At 43.3% G+C, this 24,196-nt stretch overlaps 1 protein-coding gene across 9 annotated transcripts; it reads right to left on the bottom strand.

The window, feature by feature from the left end:
- Window positions 1-21,529, bottom strand: IFT27 (intraflagellar transport 27). 9 transcript variants are annotated; one of them, XM_030478544.1, is made up of 10 exons: window positions 21,389-21,501; window positions 17,993-18,072; window positions 16,864-16,923; window positions 16,128-16,187; window positions 15,038-15,155; window positions 14,645-14,754; window positions 14,220-14,439; window positions 13,811-14,016; window positions 13,504-13,704; window positions 7,863-8,087 (listed from the first exon to the last, which is right to left on the bottom strand). In XM_030478544.1, the coding sequence occupies exons 1-7, from the start codon at window positions 21,420-21,422 to the stop codon at window positions 14,341-14,343; spliced, it is 561 nt and encodes a 186-aa protein (XP_030334404.1). In that variant the 5' UTR covers window positions 21,423-21,501; the 3' UTR covers window positions 7,863-8,087; window positions 13,504-13,704; window positions 13,811-14,016; window positions 14,220-14,340. The 9 variants fall into 9 exon arrangements, with proteins under 9 accessions (XP_030334400.1, XP_030334406.1, XP_030334402.1 ...); XM_030478540.1 differs by lacking the exon at window positions 7,863-8,087 and adding exons at window positions 1-910; window positions 2,015-5,134 and having other exon boundaries at window positions 13,504-14,439; window positions 21,389-21,529; XM_030478546.1 differs by lacking the exons at window positions 7,863-8,087; window positions 13,811-14,016 and adding an exon at window positions 1-5,134 and having other exon boundaries at window positions 13,504-13,598.
- Window positions 21,530-24,196: the final 2,667 nt, after the last annotated feature.

Consider the following 24,196-nt stretch of genomic DNA (forward strand, 5'->3'; position numbering starts at 1 on the left):
ACAATTCAGAATTGTTGCCTTTATTACATATTTCTACAGCTTTGACAAGTTTGGTTTCAAGTGACAACAGTAGAGGGGCACTTTTTCCTCCAAAAGAAATTGCCAGTGTAAGAAGGCCAGGTTTGCAGGGTGGTGAGTTCTTTAATCTCTGGCTGAGACAAGTGAGAGCTATGAGGGCTTGGCACATCCCAGTATCAGAACTGAACACGGCTTCCTGCCTCACGCTTCCCAATTTCCAGAAATAATTCTCTTCCTGCTACCCTACTTATATACTCTTAGGCCACTCACAACATTCCCTCTACAGTTCTAAATGCCACAGGAGAAGAATGGAACAAAGGCAATGCAAATGCCAGAATGTCCTGTGTGACTGCTTGTGCTGTGGCTAGATGCTGTGCTGAGATTTCATCTTTCCTACAAAGAATCATTAAAAATTATAATCCAAAACAAGAATACAGAATAGAAACACTGTGGCAGGTTTTTACAACAACAGTCTTACTGAATAGCGCAACACAGAATGACATCTACAGAAGAGTAAGGAGGGAGAAATTAATAGTCTGGAGGAAATAGAGAGATTTTAAATTACATTTTAAATTACTTGAAATGAGAAGCTGATGAGACAGGGAGCCACAGGAAGTCTGCTTCCAATGGCAAACCAAGAGTGCTGCTATTTGTGGAGAGAAGGGGCAGTGCTGTAGGAAAAATAGGGGCACAGGAAAGTTGCAGGAAGGGAAATGAAGGGCACAAAGTCGGAAGCAACTCCATGGGATGGTAATGGAGCTGACTAGAGTGTTTGTGGGTTGAGTGCTGCAGTGGAGCTTTTTGGCACATAAGAGAAAATCAGACAGTGATAGTGTATAGAAAGTAGTATCTAGGAATCTTCATCCTGGGGAGGCCAACTCAGAAGGAGCTCCTGTAATGAGATGTAAAAGAGATGGGGTTGATGCAGCTGTATTTGCAGGCAGAGCAAAGGTGTTAATAGACAGAAGCACCAGCAGAGGAGATGTTAGGAAAACTAAATTGGGGTTAGGGTGATGATTATAGAACTGGAAGCCAATGGGGCAGAGAAGATAGAAGTGAGATCTGATGCAGAAAGAGAATTAAAACAGAAAGTTGAAAAAAGTCTGTATGGTTAGACAAGCAGAGGGGATGATCAGAGCAGTCATCACTGGCATCCAAAGCTGAGGGTCCCAAAGCACTTAAGAAACATTATTCACATCATATCTTCATGCTGGTGGTTTTCTTAGGCCAATTTAACAAACTAGTAAACCAAGGAAAGAAGATTTGTGGGGTTTTTGCCAGAGTATTGCAGGTTGCGATAACAGAGATTTAAATGAGATAGAAATAGGGAGATAAATACAGATGGAAAAAGCCTCAGTGGTCCTCTTTTCTTCAAGTTCGTATAACTTGAGGATCAACGTAAAAGACAGTTCAAACATCAAATATTCAAATACTACAGAAGAGTCATCTCTAGTGTAACACTGTGACTGGAAAGGAAGAAAGCAGAAAGACACAGAGCACAGAGGTCTAATAATTAAAATTAGTAGGTTTCCACGCAAAAGTGGTGCTGGTGCTGCCCTGAGAGTGCCTAAAAATTCCCTTTTAGACAGGACTGGAATTCTGGCAGGGACAAGTAAGAGGTTATAAAGCTGCAATACGTAACTCCCTCAGCTTCTGACCTATATCCTCTTCCAAGCTAAATGTTGTGCAAACAACTCATTTAGCCTCATAACACTTTACAAAGTGCATTAGTTTACAGAGGCACTGAAGCACTGAAAAGTTCAGAATATAGTCACAAAGCCCACCACAATGAAAGTATTTGCACTGATTTTAGTGGAATCTGGGTGCTGTTACAAATTAGTTGGGTACCCATGGAGAACCACGAAATCTGTTCCAGATTGAGTCTTGAAGCTAGAACGCCCATGCTCTTCAAGCAAGACTCCCTTTTCTTCCACTGAATGGTAACCTTTGAAATGCTTGCTACTCAAAGATGGTTGGAATAAAAACAAAGTGTCACCTCATGAGCCTTGTAGGTTGATTTCTTCAAAAGGGAAAGGCTTCCTTCTTTATTTGAAGGAGACAGTGGGAGAAAACTGGGGTTCCCAGGATGAATTTTCCACCATGATGAGTTGCTAGGATGTGAACTGTTTTGCCTCCCTTTCTCTTTCCATGTTGTGCTGAGGTTTGTGTGTACAGCAGCCTCCTAATCAATAGGGAAAAAAATAAAAATCAATGCCTGCAACCCATTAGCTCTAACAGAGGGCAGGCTGCTAACAAGTCACTCTAGCTGGAATTCCAGTATTTGGTAAAGTATCCTCAGTGAGGATATATGCATACACATACCTACAAACTTCCTGAATAAGACTAGGAGAGAAAATAAGTTGTGCGAACATTCCCCCTCCCACCAGCATGTCTATCGCCATGTATTTGCATAACTGTGTTAAACTAAAGGCACCATCCCCCTCCCTCAGATCTGTCCCTCATACTTTTCCACTCCAGAACACACATTTTTCTACACTCTATCTACAGTCCCAGGCTACCTTCATGCTGGACCATCTTGTATATAAATAAATACATGCCTCTACACACCCTTACCCTTGCATAAACCACAGAAAATACATACATACACCATACATACCATAAACACACCATAGAAATCTAATCTGAGACCAACTTATTCACACTCATACAGGTATCCCTTCTCCTTTGCTGTATCCCCAGATCCTTCATGGAAATCCTCTGTTTTCTCCCCATTCATATCCAAAACCAGGCACAGATAGTTCCCACTGACATCCACGTAGATGCATACTCCAGAAAACAAAAAGTTAGTGAAAAAGGTATGGCACATGTTTTGTAATCAGAATCTGCTCTAAGGTCACGGCACAGGGAAAGGGTCTCCAGACCCTTGGATTAGAGAAGCAATGGCTCTCACTGCCCATTGTGCATGAAATACGGACACAAATAACTGTCTTATTCCCAATAAAGCTTTTGCCCATCCATCCACTGACTGTAACTACAATAGACTGTCACTGCTGATCTGCCTCTCATGGTTTCTCTTGGTCAACTTCAGAATCCACAAGAGAAAAATCTCATAATTCCTTGACAAACAGGTTCATGAAGCCCCTGTGAGGAAATGTGCATTAGCTGTGGTTTGGTTCTTAAAGAAGCAGAAAGCCTGTTTCGTGTGAAGATAGCAGCAATCAGAGAATTGCAAAGAATAAGGCGATAAAGAGAAAGGTCTTGGGGTTTTTTCTTCTGAACTGAAGATTTTCAGAATCTTCCTGGAAGCATCATCACAATGATAAATGCTGAGGGAAAGGTGAGGCTTACAGTGAGGATGGTTCGTGTCAACACTGACCGATATTCCATGATATCAGCCTTTCTTCTAGTGTAAAGGGCACAGATGGGGACAGATAGGAGGACCCTGTGCAGCCTCATCTGTTCAGTACCATCATTTAAAGTGACAATCCAGCCCAAACATGAATTTTTGCCACCTGGTCCTCAGAGCCACAGAGGTATCATTGGGGCTTCCTGTCTGGGGCAGATTTGCTCTCCTAGGTCCAGTGCTACTGATGCAGGTAACCCTTCTACAAGCCAGCTATACACACTTTTTTCTTCTTTAAGACATCCCTTGCTCTTCACTGTCAAATAGTTTAGGATATCAGTGGAGGAATAGTGAACTTTTAATTTGTCTGATGCTCAGTAATAAATCAGGGTTAAAAAAGACTCTTGAAGGAACATCCTAAGAAAAACAAGAAAAATGGTTAGTCTGTGGGATAGGTCATTTAGTCACTCTGGCTATTCAGAGGGACAAATCAAGAGAAGCATGTATCCCAACACCTATTCAGGAGTTCAGTGAGTGGGCAATCTTAGAAAAGTCAAAATCACCAGCTCTCTCTGATGTCAGTAACAGCCTATTGATTTCAGTGAGAGAAGGGTTTCTTTCTGTAGTCCCACATAGTCAGGGAGACATCCCATGCGAGGTACATATACTTTAGACACTGTTTCAGAGAAAGCCAGCTGGTGTATTGTGTCCACAGGGCTATTATGTGAACTCCTAGGATTTGGTTTTACATTGCCATTGTAATGGTTTAGGATCCCCAATGATCCTATAGAGGAAGTAGGTTAAACACATGAGATTAAGCCAGTCAAATGCCAGACTGGAGCATTCTGGTGATGCATGGAAGAGTGTATCATGGATAAAAATTGTAGAGAGGTGATATTCTCTGTCTTGGGAATAGAGGTCTATTTTAAAAAAGAAAGCAAAACACATACTCACACTTAGGGCTCTAACCCATGTTTAGACATCGAAGAACCATCCTGAATTTCAGTTGTGCTGAGCAGTCAGCATCTCACATTGATTTTGCAGAGATGTAGAGGCTCCAAATACCTCTGAAAATCTGGACGTCTGCTTTGTTGTCTGAATGTCATCTTAGCAGATTAACTTTGACCTCATATAACAACAAAATTCTTAGCAGAAATGAAATCAAAAATCCCAAGGACAAATGCTCATCAGGATTTTCCACTTTCATTCATTCATTCATTCACTGCAGCTACTGAGCATTTATGAAAATTGCTGGGAATGTTCTGAAAGCAGAGTTTACTCACACGGTGGTGAATCAATATGGGAAGTGAGGAGTCTACTGCAGAGCAAAGCAATTCCCAGCAGTGCACTTGGCTCATGCAGCTCCACCAGCTCAAGCTCAGGGCCTTGGTGATCCCTCACTGCTGGCTGGGTAGGTCTCCTTGGCAGCACCAACCCCAGCAGAGGATGGCCAAACACTCCAGCCCATCCTCCAGGGATGTGGGGGTATGGTTCTCTTTTGGGCTTCTCTAATTGCTTTTCTCTGTTGTTGTCTGCTTTGACACCATGAACAAATCTGGCAGGGGGCACAGGGAGCTCCCTGTGTCCTTGTTACAGAGGGGGAAGCAGCCTAGCTCCCCCCTGTGTAACAAGGACATAGGAACATGAATGAGAGAAGACAGCTCAGAACAGCAGAAGGGAATCTCAGGCTGGTTATTACCTGGGTTAAGGGGGTGGCTGGGAGATGAGCAGACCCCTATGCAGAGCTGGTCCTCCTTCCATGCTCACCACTACTGCATTTTTTGACAGGACACTTCTCCAGGTTTCCTGTGTCTGTTGGATAAAAAAAGGTGCCTCAGTTGCCACCTTCCCAGTAGCCAGTCTGAAGAGACAAAGCGCTTTTTCACAGACCACTGGGATTCTTCTCTGCGACTGACCTATATCAGTTATAAGCTTCATTCGTTCTGGCCTGCACTCTGCTCTCCCACATGGAGCACATGCACTGCTCCTCCCCCTCAAACAAACACCTTTACACATCCAAGGACATTGTAAAAATAAAATGATCACAACCTGGCCCTCCAGGAACCTCGGTTTTACAGTTTGTCCCGCTCTGATGCCAACAGAATTCACAACCCAATTCTAGAGAGACAGACAGTGAGTGAAGGAAAGCAGGCAGACAGGCACAGACAGAAGGAGTCTGAGGAACTGGGGAGAGATAAAAAGGAGCAGAAGAAAAGAAACAGGGCAACCGGAGGGAATAAGCTGCAACAACAAGGAGAGCATGTAAACTAGGAGTCTAGAACACAACAGAGAAAGGGGGATGGAGTTACGGGGAAGAGTAACAATTTAAAACAACAGAAAGTTGAAGGAAGAGAGAAAGGAGGAAATGAAAAAAGGGAGAGGAAAGAACAGAAGAGAAAAGAAATGGTCAAAGGGAAGGGGGGAGGTCAAGACAGGCAGCAAAGCAAGGTGGTGTCTATGACATGGGGTGGCAGAATTAAGAAGGTGCCTGTGAAGCCGAGCACTGCTTTTCCACGTCTCCTTTTCCATTGTGAGTACACTGTGAGGAAAAGGGCAAGAGGAGGGGTAAGAAAAGGATACATAAATGCCTGAGCTGTCATCTTAAACAGCTCCTAGCAGTCAAGCAGGTAAACTGGAAAGAGGCAGTCCACAGGTTGCAGATGCTCAGGGACACACTGCGGTTCAGCAGGCAGGAAACTGTCTGCACTAGCACAGTGGCATTTACACTCCTGAGTCCACTGGGTCTCTCTGTGCGCTGGAAGTGAGCCCTGCATACATAAGAATGCTTCTGTTCAGTACTGAGGAATTGTGCTCTGATCTCTGCCCTGCATCCTCTTTCAGGTCTCAGTAAGAAAACCTCAGCCACAAACACAGGAGTGCTGTTAGTCTCCCTTCTTCCCATATGAATCCCCTTCCGCCCCCCCCGCCAGATCCCAGTTCTTGTTTGCACTACAAGGGCTGCCTTGCCTTCCCATGTCTCTCTTTTCCCCACAGTTATCTCTACCCTTGCTCTTTTGTTCCTCTGCTTTATCTCTCTCCTCTTTCCTTGTGGCTCTTCTTCCTTACTGCCAATCATTCAGCTCTCCCTTACACAGGCCTATATAAACGCCTCCCAATACACACACATACACACACTGTTTTTCTCCATCTCTGTAGTTGTCCACTTACCTATTACTGTAGTATCTAGCTGATACACATCTTTCCCACAGACAATCCATCTACCTCCACACCATACACCTGCCAAATCTGCCTGTCTTTCTTTCCTTCACAGCCTTTCTCTTGCTGTCCTCCAACCAGTCCATTTCTCTGTGTCCATTCCCCTCAGGTCTTCTACCCTTCCCTCTCTACAACCCATTCCTCTTTCCTTCTCCCCCACTGCCCATCTGTCTGTCTGTCCCTCCTTCCCACATTTCTCTCCAGCTGACACACGTGTGCCCCAGTCCCTCTCCCGTTCTTCCCCTCCTTTTGCACATTTCATCTCTTTGTGTCTCCTACACACCCAGGCCCACACTTGCTCTCTCCCATACTGAGAGGAGGCGGCAGCAAAGAATTTGCTGCTGACCGCTGCATTGCTAGGAGGCAAACACATGGCCGGCCTTGTGCAGGCCAGTTTCTGCCTGAGTGCCCCAAGTCACATATCCCCAGCATCATCTCCAGCACTGGGAAAACAGATGGTATAATAAATGAGCATGGTCTGATAAAAGGAGGAAAGGGTGCTTGCCTCAGATGCCCCTCACCCATACAGAGACACACATCCAACATGGGCACAGCTCTCTCGCTCCTATACCAGTCCGGTTTTGTGCCAACTGAACAAGGCACAAGCTCTAACCTAGCACCAGATGGAGAGGAAAGGGGTAGGAGAGGGTGGTAGTGGATAGAAAGACCAGTGGAGTTTTTTTCTCACAGCAGCTTATAACCTCAGAAAGAAAAGTACATGGAGGGGAGGGGATCTAAAGAGTATTATGGTAATGGGGAGGGCTGTTCACATGGGAGGTGTAGGAGAGTCGTGAGGATGTATAGTTCCAAGACCCTCATATGCAGAGACAGTCAGGAGGAAAAAAGCAAGAGGCATGGACAATGCAGACGAATCCTTTCCTCTGCATTTACCTCAGTTACAAGAAACCCACATTGTTGTTACCCAACCTTGCTACCTGTTTCCAAACCCGCCAGCATTCCTTCCCCAGCTAACATTTTCACGTTCATTCACTGCAGCCTGATCTCTCTCTGCTGACAACAGCACTGAAAAGCATTATCTTAACCCTGCAAGACATCTTTCCTAGATACTCTGTTCTGCTGTCCTTACAAGCTGATTTTGTGTCTGATGCTTCAGCTGCAACCTGAATGTCAAAACTTCCAGTTTCACAGCCCCCAGACTGAAGCCACCAAACATCACAAAAACAAAAGTCCTAGAAATAGCACACAGTGGCCATGCACAGCTCAGACTGAGAGTGATGCTTCACAGGAACCAAAATAAATTAGCAAAAGCAGAGAAAGGAAACCAACACAGAAAAGAGATTCCTGTCATGCAGAGCAGAAGGCATTTTTTATCGTAGGTAATTTTATTCATGAACAGAGTGATTTCTATCTGCTTTACACTGATCTCATACAACATTGTATTTTTCTGTTGCTTGAGGTTAAGTACTGATATTCTGGGGAGGTCTTCTGCTGTATGAACTGAGTGAAGTTTTCATTGTAAGATGTCGATGCTGAAGTTGTAGCGGGCACTTCTGCTTGCTTGGGTGAGGAGCAGGTTCTCTTTCTGTTGCTTGAATGGAAGAACATAATGTATTCAGGGTGCTGCAGCACAATTAGGCATAAGTTTATGTCATTCCCTCTCCCCTCCAAAAAGAAAGGTTTAAACAAGAATAGATCACCCCACTTTCTGGCAAAAGAAAATTGAGCTAGTGCTGGAACTAATTTGTGTTTTAAATGCTACAAAGATGTGTGGGTAACAACTGTAGGTGTCTATTTCCCTTCACTCAGAAATCCCCTCTGAAGAACTGTACTCAATCTGGATTTCCAACACCTCTTCACACTCTTCCACTCCGACAGTCTGATAGTGTCCTTAGCCTACCCTCTCTACTTTTTAAGGTTCCTCCAGCCACTGCTCCTCACAGTACCACAGCTTGCTGTTCTTATCTACCATAGTACTCCTAGGCTTACCATTCCAGATTCTTGCTATTGCCCTATCGAACCCCAGTGTCATGCAACCTCTAACTCATCCTGCCTTGCTCTAATGCAGGCCCTACATCTTGAACCTAAACTGATGGCTACCATTGACCTTACTCATTGTGGCTCTGAATTCTCCAAAAACTGGCCTTGGCCCCAAGGTCTTTGCCCTGAAAATCTCTGTTCAGTTATTAATTCTTACCTGCCCTCCCACCTGCAGCGTCATCCAGCTCTACCCTGTATCCTCATTTCCCCTCAATGGCTCATGCAAAAATTACTTTTCCTCCCACTTTATTTCCATACATCATTCTACAAGCTGGGAAAAGCCTTAGGTGTTCCCACCCCCAACTCTGCCTCAGCAAATCCTTTGGGCTCTTCATGAAGGGATACAGACCCCACTCTTTCCTACATATTCCTATTCCCCTACTGCTCCTGCTTTTCCCCTGTTTGGAACACGGAAGCTGATAATTTTTGCCTTTGTACTGTTCTGCTCACTGTCCCTAACTTGAAGCCCTCATATTGCATATTTTTCCAGTACTTGTGTAGAAAGATTACAGGCTCCACATTTCTCCAATTGATGCAGAACTGGCTGGAGGGAAACTCATCAAAGTGACCCCATCCCTGACCCCAGCTTGACATGTAGGGTCTGTCACATTTCCCTTTTCGACATTGCCAGATTTGGATTTGATCTCAGAGACCGGGAAAGAGAGTGATTCCAGGCTTCTCTTGACAAACAGCTCTAGGGGAGGAAATATGTGAAGCTGTGACAGAGAAATGAGAGAAAGACCGCTGAGGAGTAAAACAAACAAACAAAAACAAACCAACACCAAAACTCCAAGTCAAAACAAGAACAGGCAGTGTCTGTGAAAGTTACACTGCAGCAAGCTCTGAAGAGCCAAGATCAGGCTGCCAGAACTCAGCTGGGGGTCTTCTGCCAGAAAATTACACTCTAGGCTGAGCAACATCCTCATCTCTCCGGTGACTTTGATGGGGAGTCACAATAGCTAAAGAGCCCTGAAAAGAGTTGAGATTGAGCAGCAATCTTCTTTCTTCCTCCCCCAAGCATTGTTGTTCCGGGTCAGCAGAGCCAAGGGCAACTGGCACAGAAGACATTGTTCTCTAGGCAAGATGACAGCAGGAGGAGGAAATAGGATGAGAGCAGCAGAGAGATGATGTGCCCTTAGGCTGAGAGATGTTGTGGGGGCCAACACAGCCCTTGAAAAGCTCCCTCTCAGACTCCACCTCTGCTCCAGAAGGTCCTAGAAGTCCCTTAGCCCCAGCTTCCCTGGAGTACCAGGCGCAAGACAGAAAAATTACTTGCTAAGAACAAGCAGAGGTGGATATTCTCCATCAAGAAGTGGATATGAGATACAAAAAGGACTGAGAATGAATGCATGGGGAGAGAGGGGTCCCATCACGCAGGTGTCAAGAATAGGAATGTCTTCCTGCTGCTAGGACATACTCTGCTGGCCTCATACAGGCAGACAAGACAACAACTGCAAAGAGTTGCCACCTGAACATCACAGATACAGTCTTTATTGAAAGCAGAGCAGAGCCTTGAGGAGGGTACGGACTCCCGTGGATCTGTGTAAGCACCAGTAGAAAGCAGTTGCTGCCTCCAGAACAGAAATGCAGCGTTTTCCCTGCTGTCAGCACCTGTGTCAGGCTCCTCGTTTCTCTTGAGATACAGCCCTTAATTGGGATAGATCGTACGTGTTCTGCCCTAGCCCAGCCCAGCTCCCAGTTTAATTGCTAGTTTATGACTTAGCCTGTTTTGTGCTTTCCACGCTACTTCTTTCCCCACTTAATCTAATAGAATTATAGAAAGTATTGCTGGGAGGACCTCAGGAGGCCACATAGTTTATCCTTCTGCCCCAAGGCAGTATTTCATTTTCAACAACATCATGTGTCTTTTGCTATCAGGTCAGATCGGTCCAAGATGTATAGTGGGTAAAGAAATGAAGCTTACCCAGGGGAGGCAATTGGCATAAAAGACTAAATCCAGCCCTTTAAGTCACTGGAGTTATATCAGAAATAACCCTGGTCCAAATGGTGTCATTTATCAGATCAGTTTTCTGAAAGATGGCCTTTCTTAAGTTTTAAGTCTCTATAGAAGAAACTGTTCTGACAGCCCCATTTCAGTATATTTAATGCTTTATTATGAACAGCAGTGACCACTCTATTGTTAAGACTGAACAGATCTTATCACAGTATGATCAGCTTTGAAATTCCTATTAACTCCCACAATAAAACCTAATCTTTCTGGTATTTTATATCCTGCATTTCACTCCACAGCAGAATATGTCTGGCAAGACAAAACAAAACCATTAAAGCATCTTTAACATGACAACTTTACACAGACAAATTTCCAGTGAAATTTCAGCAAGTCAGCTTCTTAAAGTTCTTTCTTCCAAGACAATTTGACCAAAAATTCCACTTCTGTTTTCTTTCATCTATTAATCTCTCTAAGAAGAAATGTCTTGCAGCCTTAGGAATAGATAATGCAGAAATTAGAAGGATAAAATAAATCAGCTGGTGATGTATCAAGCTAAGTAAAGCAGGGCACAAGCATAACAGGGATTCTGTGCAGCAAAACCACAAGGACCAAAGGAAAGGTAAGAGGTAGGGACTCCCAGGCAAAAAGAATGTTTTTGTCTAATCAAACAAGCAAGCAGGAACAGGATGAACAATATATCTCTTAAAAACAATTAAAGGCCTGTTTGTTTCCTCTCACTTCTTTTGAAATTTCAGTTCTGGTTGAGCTGGGTCTCTTCGTAGTTGTAACACCCATGCTGAGCACCTGCAGCACTGCACAGCTGGACAAAGTAGGGGAGCTGTAACACAACAAGAAGCTTCCTGGTCAGCAGACAGGCTTTCTGCCTTCATCCCACTGTTCTCCCCAGTGTCTGCAATTCAGAGATGCTAAGGCTATAAGCAGCAAACATGAATTCTCACTCTACAGATGTGACCACAAGAGTTACCGAACATAGTAAGAGAAGCTTAATAATGGCTTCAGTCTCTTAACTCATCCTGCTCACCTAGTCGCTACCCTAAACTCCTTCAGACACAAAACTCTTTTCCACAGCATTCCCATATCTGGCTCCCCTGCCCTCTACCCACTCCTCACTACTAGTATCTACAAGGTCACGCATAAGCTAGGAAAATAGCAACAAGCGTCACCTGCATCATGCTGGTGTTCTATACTACATTAGCCAGGAAGGACAATATATTATGCTTTTAAAATGCATTTGGAAGGACTGAGATGGTTATTGTCAAACATACCATTTTGAAGGACATTAATTTAGTGTTCGAAATAGTCCTGTAAAAAGCAAGTTGGGAAACATGCATTAGACACAGCCTCTTTTCTAATTCTAGTCATGGCCTGTGAGAAGAGAGAAAGGGGCAGTGGGTGAATCCCTACTGCTAGCTAATTAGATCATACGTTTCCTCTCTCAGGCAATACATCTTTCCCTGCATGGGATGCATTTTTCTTCACTAACCTCTCAAAAGCAGCTCCCCTATAAATCACAAATCACCACTGCAAGCATTCCCTTAATGAGATCCTCCAGCTTTTGCATTCATTTAATAAAACAGCATTCACCAATCTTCATCTTACTGGTGCATTTAGGCTGTTTATTTGAAGTTATGGGAGGTCCTTCTGGTGCAGAGAGATTGAACTCCCTGGTTAAAGACTGCATAGGATTCATTTTATCACCCATTCCCAAGGCGTTCATTCCCTCCCTCTATATACCACGTCACAGCTGGCATACACACCTGGCATGCTATTTTCAATATGAAAAAGTATCTGTCTTGTGTTGTAATCACATCATCAATAGAACCAGGGGAAATGAGCTACCAAATCAAATCAAACCTTCTTTAGTTCTTTAACTAGATCAGCACCGCATCCAAAATAACTTTCATTCCTAATAGTCTTAACATTCTTAACAGTCTGCTTAACTAGCACCTGCAGACAAGACTCTACTCAGCCCATGGAAATCAACAGACACCTCCCAGGGTTAACAAGACGCGACTCATGTAAGACACAAATGCCAGCAATGCTAATACAACTCAAAAAAGAGTGAATCTTCTAGTTACCCTAAGCCCATGGAGGAGTCCTTCCTTTTTTAGAGGAAGCAAGAGCTTTCCCACCTGGTTCTGTCATTTTTTGAGGTGGCTGCTAGCAAAAGAACTTGCACATTTTCTTTTCTTGTAGGCTGAGCTCCTACTTAACCTCTTTAGTTGGTATTCATGCTCCCTAGCTAATTCCCAGCATCAACACATCGTTGCCAGTGAAATGAGCCCAGCTGCTTCTTCAGATTCTCTAAGTGCTTCATAAACTCTGCTACAACATCTGCAGTCATATTTCTTACGTTCAATCCAATGTACTTTTCCTAGCACTGGGCATAAAAATGGTTATAAAATGCATGTATAAAAGTCTTGAAACACAGATTCCTGAAAAGCCTGCCTGAAAAATCACTGTAGTGCTTATGCCTACAAAATTCAGCCTCCCATGTCCAAGGGAGGCTAACATAATCTGGGGGAAAAGAAAGTTACAATTTTGAACTTCTCAGTGTTAGGCTGTTACAAGGCAGCACCTGACCACGGATGCTTTCACATACTGCATTAGCAAATAGACTCTTACACATGCAACATCAGTACTCCCCACAAAAGAGCAGTTCTCTCTAGGCTTTTACCCTTCCTGATAAAAAACTTCTAGCCAGACGCGGCTGAGTCAGAGTAACTCAGCCAGGCTGCTTTTGATTTCCTTAGTCGTGTTTCCACAAGCAAATTCAAAATCGTGGTCTTTAATCCTAAAGTCAAGGACAAGCATGGAAAGCTTAAAAACAAAGAGGACTCATTTTAGTCTGAACCTAGTAAGAGCATGGTATTGCTGAGTTCAGCTGACAAAAAGAAAAATGACACAAAACCACGTAAGATGAAAAACACATGAAGAAGAAAAGAGAATTTGTTTCAAATTTTGTACTCGTATTTAGAATAAAAGAGATTCTTACTATTTGACCCCGTTTTGCCGATCAGCCAATTTGGATATGCCTGCAGGAAGTCCTGCTCGCCTCAAGAGAGGTAGCTTCTTGAGAAATCTTGTGACCTGGGACCAGCAGAGGGCACTGCGTTACCAAGTGACAGCGGTACAGATGCAAGACAGTTTCTACCAGGCACTGAAAGTGAGCCACGTTGAAGAAAAGAACCAGATTCTAGAAGTCACAAGCACATATTAGTCATCAGCATATCAGTCCTACAACTGATAAGGGTAACGCTGTTAAAACAGGTCTCAAACGCTGGGCACTCCTAGAAACACACCTAAATCCAGCTCAGTTCCCACACATCTCAATCTCCATGTGTTGATTTTAGAGCATAGGCTTCCTACTGAAAATGCTTTTCAAGCATCAGGGCTAAATCAGTCCTGCCCTGCAACATATGTTGGGTTGCTTAAGATGAAAAACATCCTGTCAGCTTCCTCTCTCCTTCTCTAAACCTCTAAATCCTCGCTTGTAGCAGCAGGAAGTCTGTTCAGAGAAGAGACATGACAGTATCAAAGCAAAGAGCTGGTAATTTCCATTCTGCCCTCCCCTTTTACTCCCCGCCTCCTCCAACCTAGCAGACTTTCAGTGAGCACAGAACCAAGTTAGAGGACATGAAAGGAATGCTGAGGTAGCAACTCCAGAAGAGTGTCTTTCCCCTTGCTTATTCCTAGTTTATTTTGAATTACCAGAAGATGACCATGAAGAAGCAAATAGCTCATCTCTTTTCTTCGCTCTGTATTCCATCCTGCAGGATTCTGGGCACTAGAAGAAGCTGAGAGGATAAATAAGTCATGCCAGTCATGGCCCTCAAGCTAGTGAGTGAAAAGTTTCCACTTTCTCTTTGTACAGTTGGTGAAATGACTTTGCCAGAATGTGGAAAGGGGTCTCAAAATTTTTCAGCTCCTTCTGTAAAGAAATAAGAAAACTGTGAATCACAGATGGAATAAGCATTTGACTGTTTCTGCTCTGCTGCACAGAAGACATTAAAATTGAGGGTGAGTTAGATGACAAACAAGTGGAAGGGAGACCCCAATTATCTTTTTTTACCTGAGAGAGAAGATAACTTTACAAAGACCCAGTTCCACAGATGGTGAAAGGAGCAGATACTCACCACTGACATCTCACAGTATTTCAGGCCATGTTTCTCAGCCCACTCCTGTGCTTGTTTCTGCTCCACAACTCGACGACCAACTAGGTCTGTTTTATTCCCCACTAAAACACCTACAGAAAAAAAACAACACAAAGGAAAAACCACCACCCAGAAATGCTGACTTGCTAGCAATAACTGCTGGAACATTTGTAGAAGTAGCTGAAAAAGTTGGAGGCACAGAGAACAGTCTAAAACTACCTAGAAAAAGTTCCACAAAGGAAACATATGACTACCTTATCTGCTTTTTGATAAAAGCAAATGAGTTGGAGAAAGACATGCCCCACATCTCAAGGGGGAAAACTGCTGTCACAGAAGAGGAGAGCAGGTAACAAGAATCACCACACCCTTTCTCACCTGGGATGTGCATTCCAGCTGCTTGAGCCCTCAGCTTCTCCAGCCACTTGGCACAGTTGTTGAAAGATTGCTCATTAGTGATATCATACACAAGGCACAGGACGTTGGGTTGCTCCCACTGCACAGCAAGAAAGGAACATTGTCAGCTCTACTGAAACTGATGTGGTCAACAGCCAGTCCATAAACACGACAAACACAGATGCTAAGTCAAAAATAAAAAGCCTAACATACAGAAATCCTATGCCCTGGCTGAGGTTTCACATTTCAGTGGAGCTGACTAAATGGATAGCTGGCACTGGGAGAGGTGGCCTTGCTCTCTTCCCCATTCCTGTCTGCACGGTCCTGCTCCTTTACTTGTATCAGCTCTGGCACTCATCTGATCCCTGGGGAAGCTGATTCTGCATGCTGAATAAGCGCAAAATTAATCCTAGAGAAAAAAAAGTAGAAAGGTTTTCTTCCAGTTTGAGAAGCTGAGCCAGCTTCTAGAGGGGTCTCTTGCAAACCAGACCTAGTACAAGGGCAAAAGTGGGATTGCCTCTTGTACAGCAATGAACATTCTTAGTTTTCTCATTTGGTCGACTTAGCCATCTTATGAAACCTTGCATCAGTTAATTAATTCTACCCCTCAAAATGAGGTAACACAGTGGAGAGCTGTACAGGTAAGGACACAAATGCATGAAGGAAAGAAACAAGGGCAATATTATGCTCAAGGACAAGAGTAAGTCCTGTTGGATCAAACACGCCTCTGTAACACTAAAAAAAAACCCCACTGTCGGAGTAGCAGCAAAATAGATGTTTTTGTAAGAAATACAAATAACTTCAACCAACAGGACACAGAGTCTCAGTTAAACATCCCTTTATTTATTTATTTATTTAAGAAAAGTGAATGACTTTCTGCTTTCCTTCCTCTGGAAAGTATTCTAGTACTTTTACAAGTTTTAGAGAGGAAGAACAGGATGCATTGGCAACTGAGGTAATTGCTCCCATTTACACTGAAGACAAAGTTTGCTACATCTGCCAGACTGGGAAGTTCAGATCTTCAAAGCAAAAGTGCTTCTTTGGAAGAAGAGGACTGTTACATAAGACTTACCAGTTTCTCCAGCACTTCAGAAAATAGATCTTTTCCTGCAGAGTCAAAAATGAAAAATTCCTGAAAACGGAAGCAGAAAGAAGGCTCTTGCCAGGAAAATGCAGTGTAGGGAAGAGTTTTGAAAGTAAATACCAGAACTTGTAACTAACTCCTGCATTTTGTTCAGTACAGCAGTGTCATGTCCCTAAGGGACAAGTTCCCTGCACTGAGAACACTCCAGTTCAGATAGTGTGAGAAAAGAAATGGTTATTTTTTATGTATAGCCAATAAAAGGGTTTCCTCCAAGCCCCAAGTCTGGTTTCCATCCCTACTGGAAACAGAGCATGTGGAGTGGGACAGTAACCTGCACTATTTATACAGAATTATACATGTAGTTCACATTCCACTAGTGGAAATATAGGGCATTAAGGAAAAATAACAATTAAGTTAGACCTTCTGTAGTTCTAAGAAACATGAACTAAACCTTAGTGTCCTAAAGGACAGAACAGAATCCTAACAAAGATGCCAACAGCTTTGGTTTCAATTGTCATGTTGGATACAAATATGTAAAACTCACATTTTTAAGATTAAACTAAACCTGGAGTATCAGCAATTGTACATGATCAGCCTCATTTCCTTAATGCAAAATAATGGCCTTATGAACATGCAGAGCAATCTCCCATCAGAATGAGACTGAAGTGAGGTTTGAGCTCTGGATGTCTCTTTCTGACCCAATTTATGTCACATAAAAACTCACCACGCTATCACTTGTCTCTGGAATTGATACAGCCTTCACCAACAGTTCTATGCCCGTTGTCTGTCAAAAAGAATCAGGAAAACAAGGATCAGAAGAGTTTTTAAAAGCCTGTCCAACTGCATACCAACTATGCATTGGATTGAGGCAATTCTCGTGAATCATTACAATCCCATCAAACATAGACTGCTGGGAACTCAGCAATACTCCTCACAGCTCTGGTAACACACTCCTACCTACATGTCAAAGCCACGTAGATTTGCTCAGATGGGGGAAAAAAGACAGAGAACCATCAACATCCAGGGATTTGCTTATATACAGCCAAAAGTATTAGCTGAAATCTGCAGGGCAACATTCACTATCGTATTGCTGCTCTAAAGAACAACTTAGAACGTTTTGCACCAACCATGTGATCAGCTAACATATGGGACTGAGGTTATTTGTGCCTCTTCCACCTTTTATCTCATTTTGCTTTGTAGCTTGTTTGTTTGTTCTATTTCTATCCTTAAATTCTGGTTTCCATCTTTATTTCAATGAATAAACATCTTTTAGTGTGGGGATTTTTTTTCCTCCACACTCATATTTTCCTTTTTTTACTTTACTTATATTTACTTTTATTTTTATCCTGCTTCTGATTAGTCATCACCATTGATTCGCACACTGAAAGACTGCAAACTGTATCCTCTTCATCTGGGAACAGTTTCTGTAGATTATAATTATCTTGGGGCTATGCAGCACATCTTCGTGTTTGCATAGTGATAAGCGCACTGTCCACATGCACATTTAATAGTTGGAATTAAAAGCTCTCTCCTTCAGCAATGCTTTTTCATAGAGCACTCCCTAAAGGGGGAAGCTCTCTAACACCACAAAAGCTTGTGAAAACATTGGTTCAGCGGGAAAATTACAAAATTAACCAAATTACTCTGTATTAAGTTTCAAAAGCAGCACCCACATAATGTAAAGACAGAATATTAAATGGTTTCTCTTCACAATCTAAGGGGTAAGAGAAAGGAGATCCTGTAAGAACCCACCTTGAATGCCTCGACTTAAAATCATATTATTTCTTTTGTTCTAGACCTTATTAGTTTTCTTATGCAACTTGGAAAAACGTTTGAGCCTGTTGTATGCTTACCAATGTGTAGTTCTTCTGAAAATGAGCCCCATCAGTGCGGAACATCTGGGCTAAAGCACTCTTTCCCACAGCTGGATCTCCTGCAAACCCAAAATCATAAAAGATTTGTGTTTTGTCTTGGAGAATCTGATTTTCCCTCAGTTCTGTTACTACCATATGCCACAGGAGTTTGGATGCTCTAACTCTAAATACAGGCAAGACAACTGTCACAAGAAGCATAGAACAGCCTAAAAGTTAATACCCATGTGAGGAAATTAATATTGCCACTATGTATACTGGTGCTGACATCAAATTTCTGCTCTATGAATGACAGTAAAGGCCTCCCAGTCCAGGGTGAAACTGTTGTTTGTTCTAAAATTCATGTCTACCCTATAGTCTTTACCTAAGAAAAATTCCCAGAGATATTATCACATAAAGAAAAACACAATCTGATAAGCGGACTGGGCTGCATAGGAGGCTATTTCCTCTCCTTAGATTACCCATTTCCCCAGGTTCAGATCTTTGTTATATACTGAGTTTAGCAAAGAGACAGGTCATTTATATACTACAAAGCTGCTTAAACTGGTAACATTCCTCAATGAACTCTTCTTGCTGACCCTGCTAAGAGAGCAACTCTTGCTGACTCAATGCTGCTGGTGGCTCATTAGTTGCATCCTGAGCTTAACAGAAGCAAATGTCACTTGGCTGGAGAGAAAGAGCCTGCTGATTCATTCCTGTATGGAAGGAAAACCAAGGAGCTTTAGTTTGCTCTTCTAGAGCAAGGCTTTCTGGTATGGCTTGCACAACACTTCAGGCAAACTTGGCAGGTGCCTGCTTTGGCCTGCTGCATAAGATCCAAAGCAATAGCAGAGAACTGGAGGATTCACCTATGCCCATGTCACTCCATGAAAAATATCACAGTCCTTGCAAAACAAAGACTTACATTAATGTTCCCAAAGGGCTTTCCTCTCTTCACATACTATCTCACTAGCCTGGATATAGTTCAAAGGACAGAAAACACGAATTAAATACCTCAGTGGTTCTAGCTTTACCCTTAAAGGAATGCTCATGACAGCCAAGCCTGGAATACCAGTCTTTTACATTATGTTGTTAATAAATAAATCCAGAAAGGGGTATATTTTGACCTTATTACAGCTTTTTAAATGCATTAACCAAATGTAGTTCTTGTTTAAACATTTTTAGCATGCTTGCTTACTTTAAGGCTGAGTTGGGCTCATAATATTTAGACAGGAAAATCTGGTAAGTCAGCTTGTTTGTTCCCTGATCAGCTCAAGCTTGTGCTGAAGACAACACTCTGTTCTGAGTGGAAGCTATTCTGTCTTTCAATAGACAATTAGATCTGTCTTTGTAAAATGAGATAGAGAAGCACACACTGCTTCAAACTGCGGCAGCATCATCCAGTGCAAATTCTCAACTAATGTGGTGCCTTTCTTCAGTTTGACACCCACAGTTGTCCTTTCTCTCTTCTTATTCTTTTCCACCCTCTTAGCCCATTACATCACTACACTTTCAAAAAATAAGTTTCCTTTCCCTTTTCATTTAGTTTGGTCTCATTTGCCAGTACTGCATCCCACAATACTTATTCCATCCATATTTCTCTTATTCTGCCAGAACCTGTAATGTGTCTCTAAAATGCCTGCTATTGCCAACTGTCTTTCTGCAATGAAAACCTTTTCATAGTGTCTCCATAGCAAGCTCAAACAACAGTATCTTTTACTGTGTGTCTGTAAATTACCCTTGAGATAACACAGGAATTGCTTTCTGTTGTCAAGTTAATAGTCTCTTGTTAATAAAAGCCCTTTCCCCCTATTGTTCTTTTTGACCTTGGTGCAGATCCCAGTACTATGAGCCACTCTATTCTTCATAACCATTTCCATAGGTATACAAGAGTTCCCTGTTCAGTTTCTGATGTTTTCGTTCCTACCTATGTAATTGCATTTTCTTGCTCTCTTTAGGTTGTTGTGGTTACTTATCTCTTACGTTTCTTTCACTAAGTTATTTTGCCTCATTTATTCATTATTTATAATAATATGTATTTTTCATAATACATGGATATTATTGTAGCACTTAAGAGAACAAATATGGGACAGGACCTTTCTGTCATTTGTGTTGTGAACAGAATTGAGAAGGCAGCTTCAGACCCAGTGAGGATTAAAGCACATAACTGGGTCATCCAAAGAAAACCTGTGTGAATTTAAAATGGTTGTGAAATGGGCCTTTGGTAACACTAAACAACAAAACCTGAAAGACTTAAGCAAAGCCTATGTATTGGGACCTGGGAACTTTCAGACTGGAAGTGATGTGTAAGTTTCAAATCTAGAAGACAGGCAAGATGGTCATGCTGTCCACAGCAGCTGTCAAAAGAGGTGCAAGGGAGATTAATTCTTGATTAATTCTTTTGCATTTGCCAAAGATCACACCTGGCTTTGTGCATGTTGATTGTTAGCTGCTTCTGAGGCTTAAAAAAAAATTAAAAAGATGAAAGAAAACAGGTTTGGAGCAGAGTTAAACCTGGGAATTGTCTGCACACAAAAGTTTTATGGATTTGTGCTTCTGGCTGAGGCTGCACAGTGCTTCAATGTGGGGGCAGGGAGGGAAGGACAAGCTTGCTTTCTGCAGTGTTAAGAGTTAGCTGTACTTACTTTCAGCATCTCCATAATCCATCCTGACTATATAGTCCAGTGTCTTCACCTCACTTTGTTTCAGGTTAACCTCCAGTTTGCATAGGGAGAAGAGACGTCTTTCTGAAGTACACATGCTTCATCCTTCTACTCTTTGGTAAGGCTCTACATTTTCACCTCGCTCTCAGAACCATCCCTATTGCCAATATGAATTTCCCTCCAGCACAAGGGGAGCCTCCTTTGCGCTAGGCAGAACTCAGCTGCCTACCTGCTGCCTTCACACTCCCCTCATCCTCAGCCCACCTGTCCACACTATAAAAATACTCTTTTTCTTTTCTTTTTTTTTTTCCTTGTCTTTTTTCTTTCTTTATTTCTTTCTTTCCTTTTTTTTTTATTTTTTTCAGATCCTGTCCATGCATTTCAGCTGGTCCGACTACGCTTCACACCCTCCCTGGGCACACCTCTTGATTCTCCATATGCCATAAGAGCGAGACAACACGCGGTAGGTAACAATAAACACGATTTCCACCGTTCCCGCGGGAGCTGAGGTCCCCGCCTCTCCTGTCGCCTCCTTCCCCACCTCTCCTCCGCCGGGGCGACCCCTCGACAAAGGGCTGAGACGAGCCGGGCCTCCTCCGGACCGCAGCCCGCCAGCACCCCGAGGGGGCCCGGACGTTCCAGCGCCGCCCGGCTGCTGGCCTCGCCCCACCCCACAGAGCCCGTTCTAGGCTCCTACAGCCAGCGGGGCGGATGGGGCAGGGCGGGCCGGACTCACCTGCCAGGATGCATTTGGCAGCGAGCTTCACCATGGCCCCGATGCGAGGAAGGCAGCGGCGGACGGGCCGGGAGGACGACGGCGGCCGCCACCGCGTTCTGCCTCCCTAGCAACAGCGCGGCCCTAGCAACCGAGCGCCCCACCTCCTCTAGGAGGTGACCGCCTGCGCAGCTCGGTTGGCTGTGAGCCCTGCTCATCAAGGCTGTCCAGAGCTGCTATTGGTTTTCTTGTCTTGTCCCGCCCACCAAACGTCCTGTCATTCAAACCCGCCCTCCCCGCCCCTTCTAGTAGCTAGGGCGGGGTAACGCCGTGGAGTTACGGGGACGAGGGAGTAGTTTCTGCCCAGCAACTAAGTACGTTGTCAGGAGGCGGTTTGTTATTGGGCAGAACACAGGGGAGCGTAGCACGGAGCCGAAATTAACCCACTGGGGACAGGGCAGGAAATACTAAAGTTACGGGCAAAGAGCACCAAGGAGGGAAAAGGCAAGCGAGAGCGAGGGGGAGAAGCCTCCGCTTCCTGCCGATGAGCACACGGAATGTCACCCCCCGTGCAGAAACCCCCTCACCCGCCCGGCTGAGCGCCGTTCTGCGCATGCGCGCCATCGAGCGATCATCTTCCCCCAGCTCCCTACGGAGCGGGAGCTTGTTATTATCATCATTACATCCGTCGTGTTGTGTCCTGTGGCTGTTTATAAGCCCGCCGCAAATCTGAATTTCCCCGTTTCAGTTGGGTCAGCATGTTGAAAGTAGCCAGTTCGTGAAGGCTGTGTGTGTCCTGTGCGGAAACTGAGCAACTTTTCTTCTCAGCCTGGGTCAACATTGGACCTGTTACACTTTCCTCCAGTTCATACTTCTTGCTTCTGACTACGTTACTGTTGTTTTCCCGGAGAGAGTTATTTTCTAAGCAACCAATTTCTTCGTTGTTTTCTTCTTAGTATCTCAGAATTTTGACCCTTTTTTTCCTCTTTGTTATCTTTGTAGTCTCATGCTGCACTAGGTTGGTTCCTTCAATTATTTTTCTCCTTAAAATTTGTACGAAGATCTCCTGTGACTACTCTTAAACTATTTTTATCCCCTATTCTTAATCTTTAAACTGATCTCCTGTCTTCCTTAAGCAGCCCAAATGGAACTTAATGGGTTTGGGATTGAGCTGAAGAAGCTGATTGTGCAGCTTCCTGATTTCCCCAACTCTTTCCCATCTCTTTGAAAGGTCTAGCGCTGTTAGAAAGCATATCATTAATAACAAACAGTACTTTTCAGGGTATGCTTTGGTATGCTTCAGGTTGTTTACTGTGGAGCAAGGAATCTGCTCACTATGAAAAGCAGTAAGCTTGGGAAGAAGAGAATAATCAATCACACATCTGTATTTGGGTTATAATGTTGGACATTCCAAGAGTAGAGCTGGTTGAAAACATTTTTTTCCAAGTTTTATTTTAACCTCAACGTAGTGCCTGCTTAGAAGGCAGCTTTTTTTGTCTTTTCTAGCATGAATGACCCATTGTACATGTTTATGAGTATGTGCCATATCTGCCAGACATCTAGCCAGGCATGCAAATAACATAAAAATAATAAGTACCTTTAGCAAAATCAAAGGAGTCTTTTATATGCACATAGAAACATTGTTTCTGTGATTAAAATATTAAAGGGTCTTGTCTAGCCTGACTGGGCAGAGACTTTAATTGCGGATGATGACTGTAGAGAAGTGTAGTGATGGAGTCGCTACTAGGGGTTCCTGTAAAAAAGAAAAGAAAAATCAATCCAAGGTCTTATTATTGTTTTCACCATTTTCTCTTTCCATTCCTGAATCCTCCATCACATAAACCAGGTGTGTGATTATTGATGTTCTCCATCACTTATGTCTAAATAGCTTACAGCCTTTCTCATCTTTTCTGCCTTCCACTCCATCCTCTGAGAAATTCACCTGTCTCTGTGTTGTTCCATTTTTGCAATCTTTGCATTATCCTTTGTTGTCTATTTGTAATATTGTCCCAGTTTACTGACAGGTCTGTATGCGAAGGCTTTGAGGCTCCATTATTATGTACTTGAGATTTATTGATTGTGGCTGTAATGTAGTAGTATCCATCAGCATTTACTGAGGTCGCAAACATCTCTACCATTTTACACTGGGATCAGTGTAATAGAAGGCATAGATTATGTTGGAGGTGAGATCTTCATTGCTATTGAAAAATTCTGCTTGGAATCTGGCAATCTCCTTTCTGTTGCTACTTTCCTATTAGCACCTTGGTCCTTAGTCCCATTCCCTCATTTCCCACTTACCTCCGCATGCACTTGCACATAGAGCTCTTAATGAGCTGCCCCTCTCTCTGCTATCCTTTTGCCCCACACTCTTTTTACCCCCTTCAATCTCAATCTTTCCTGTGCCTGACTTCTTACAGGTAAAAGTTGTTCCCTTACCGGCATTGACAGTGATACATTAAGGATGAAATTTCTTATCTACGCCTTGTAATCCAAGCAGAATTGCAGTCTGCTGTTAGCAGTCCACAGGGGTTGCTGCTGAATGAATTGGAATAGTGGTAGCTGTGTTCACTGAAGCTTCTTTCATCTTGAATACGTGAGAAAGAAAGGGGAAGAGGAACCTTGTGGATTTAAAAAAAAAAAAAACCCAAACCAAAAAAACAACAGAGGATGATGTCCTTACCCTAGAGAAGTGTTTGTTAGGTTAAATCCTGTATTTACCAGCTAAGGAGAAATAGAGCACTCTTTTTTTATTCACACGTTGCATTTCTTCCTCAAATAAAGCAAGATTCCTTTGAGTGGGAAGCACCCCTTCTCTGATGTGAGCAGGGT

Source organism: Strigops habroptila, chromosome 3, assembly GCF_004027225.2.
Source record: "Strigops habroptila isolate Jane chromosome 3, bStrHab1.2.pri, whole genome shotgun sequence".
Lineage (NCBI taxonomy): Eukaryota > Metazoa > Chordata > Aves > Psittaciformes > Psittacidae > Strigops > Strigops habroptila.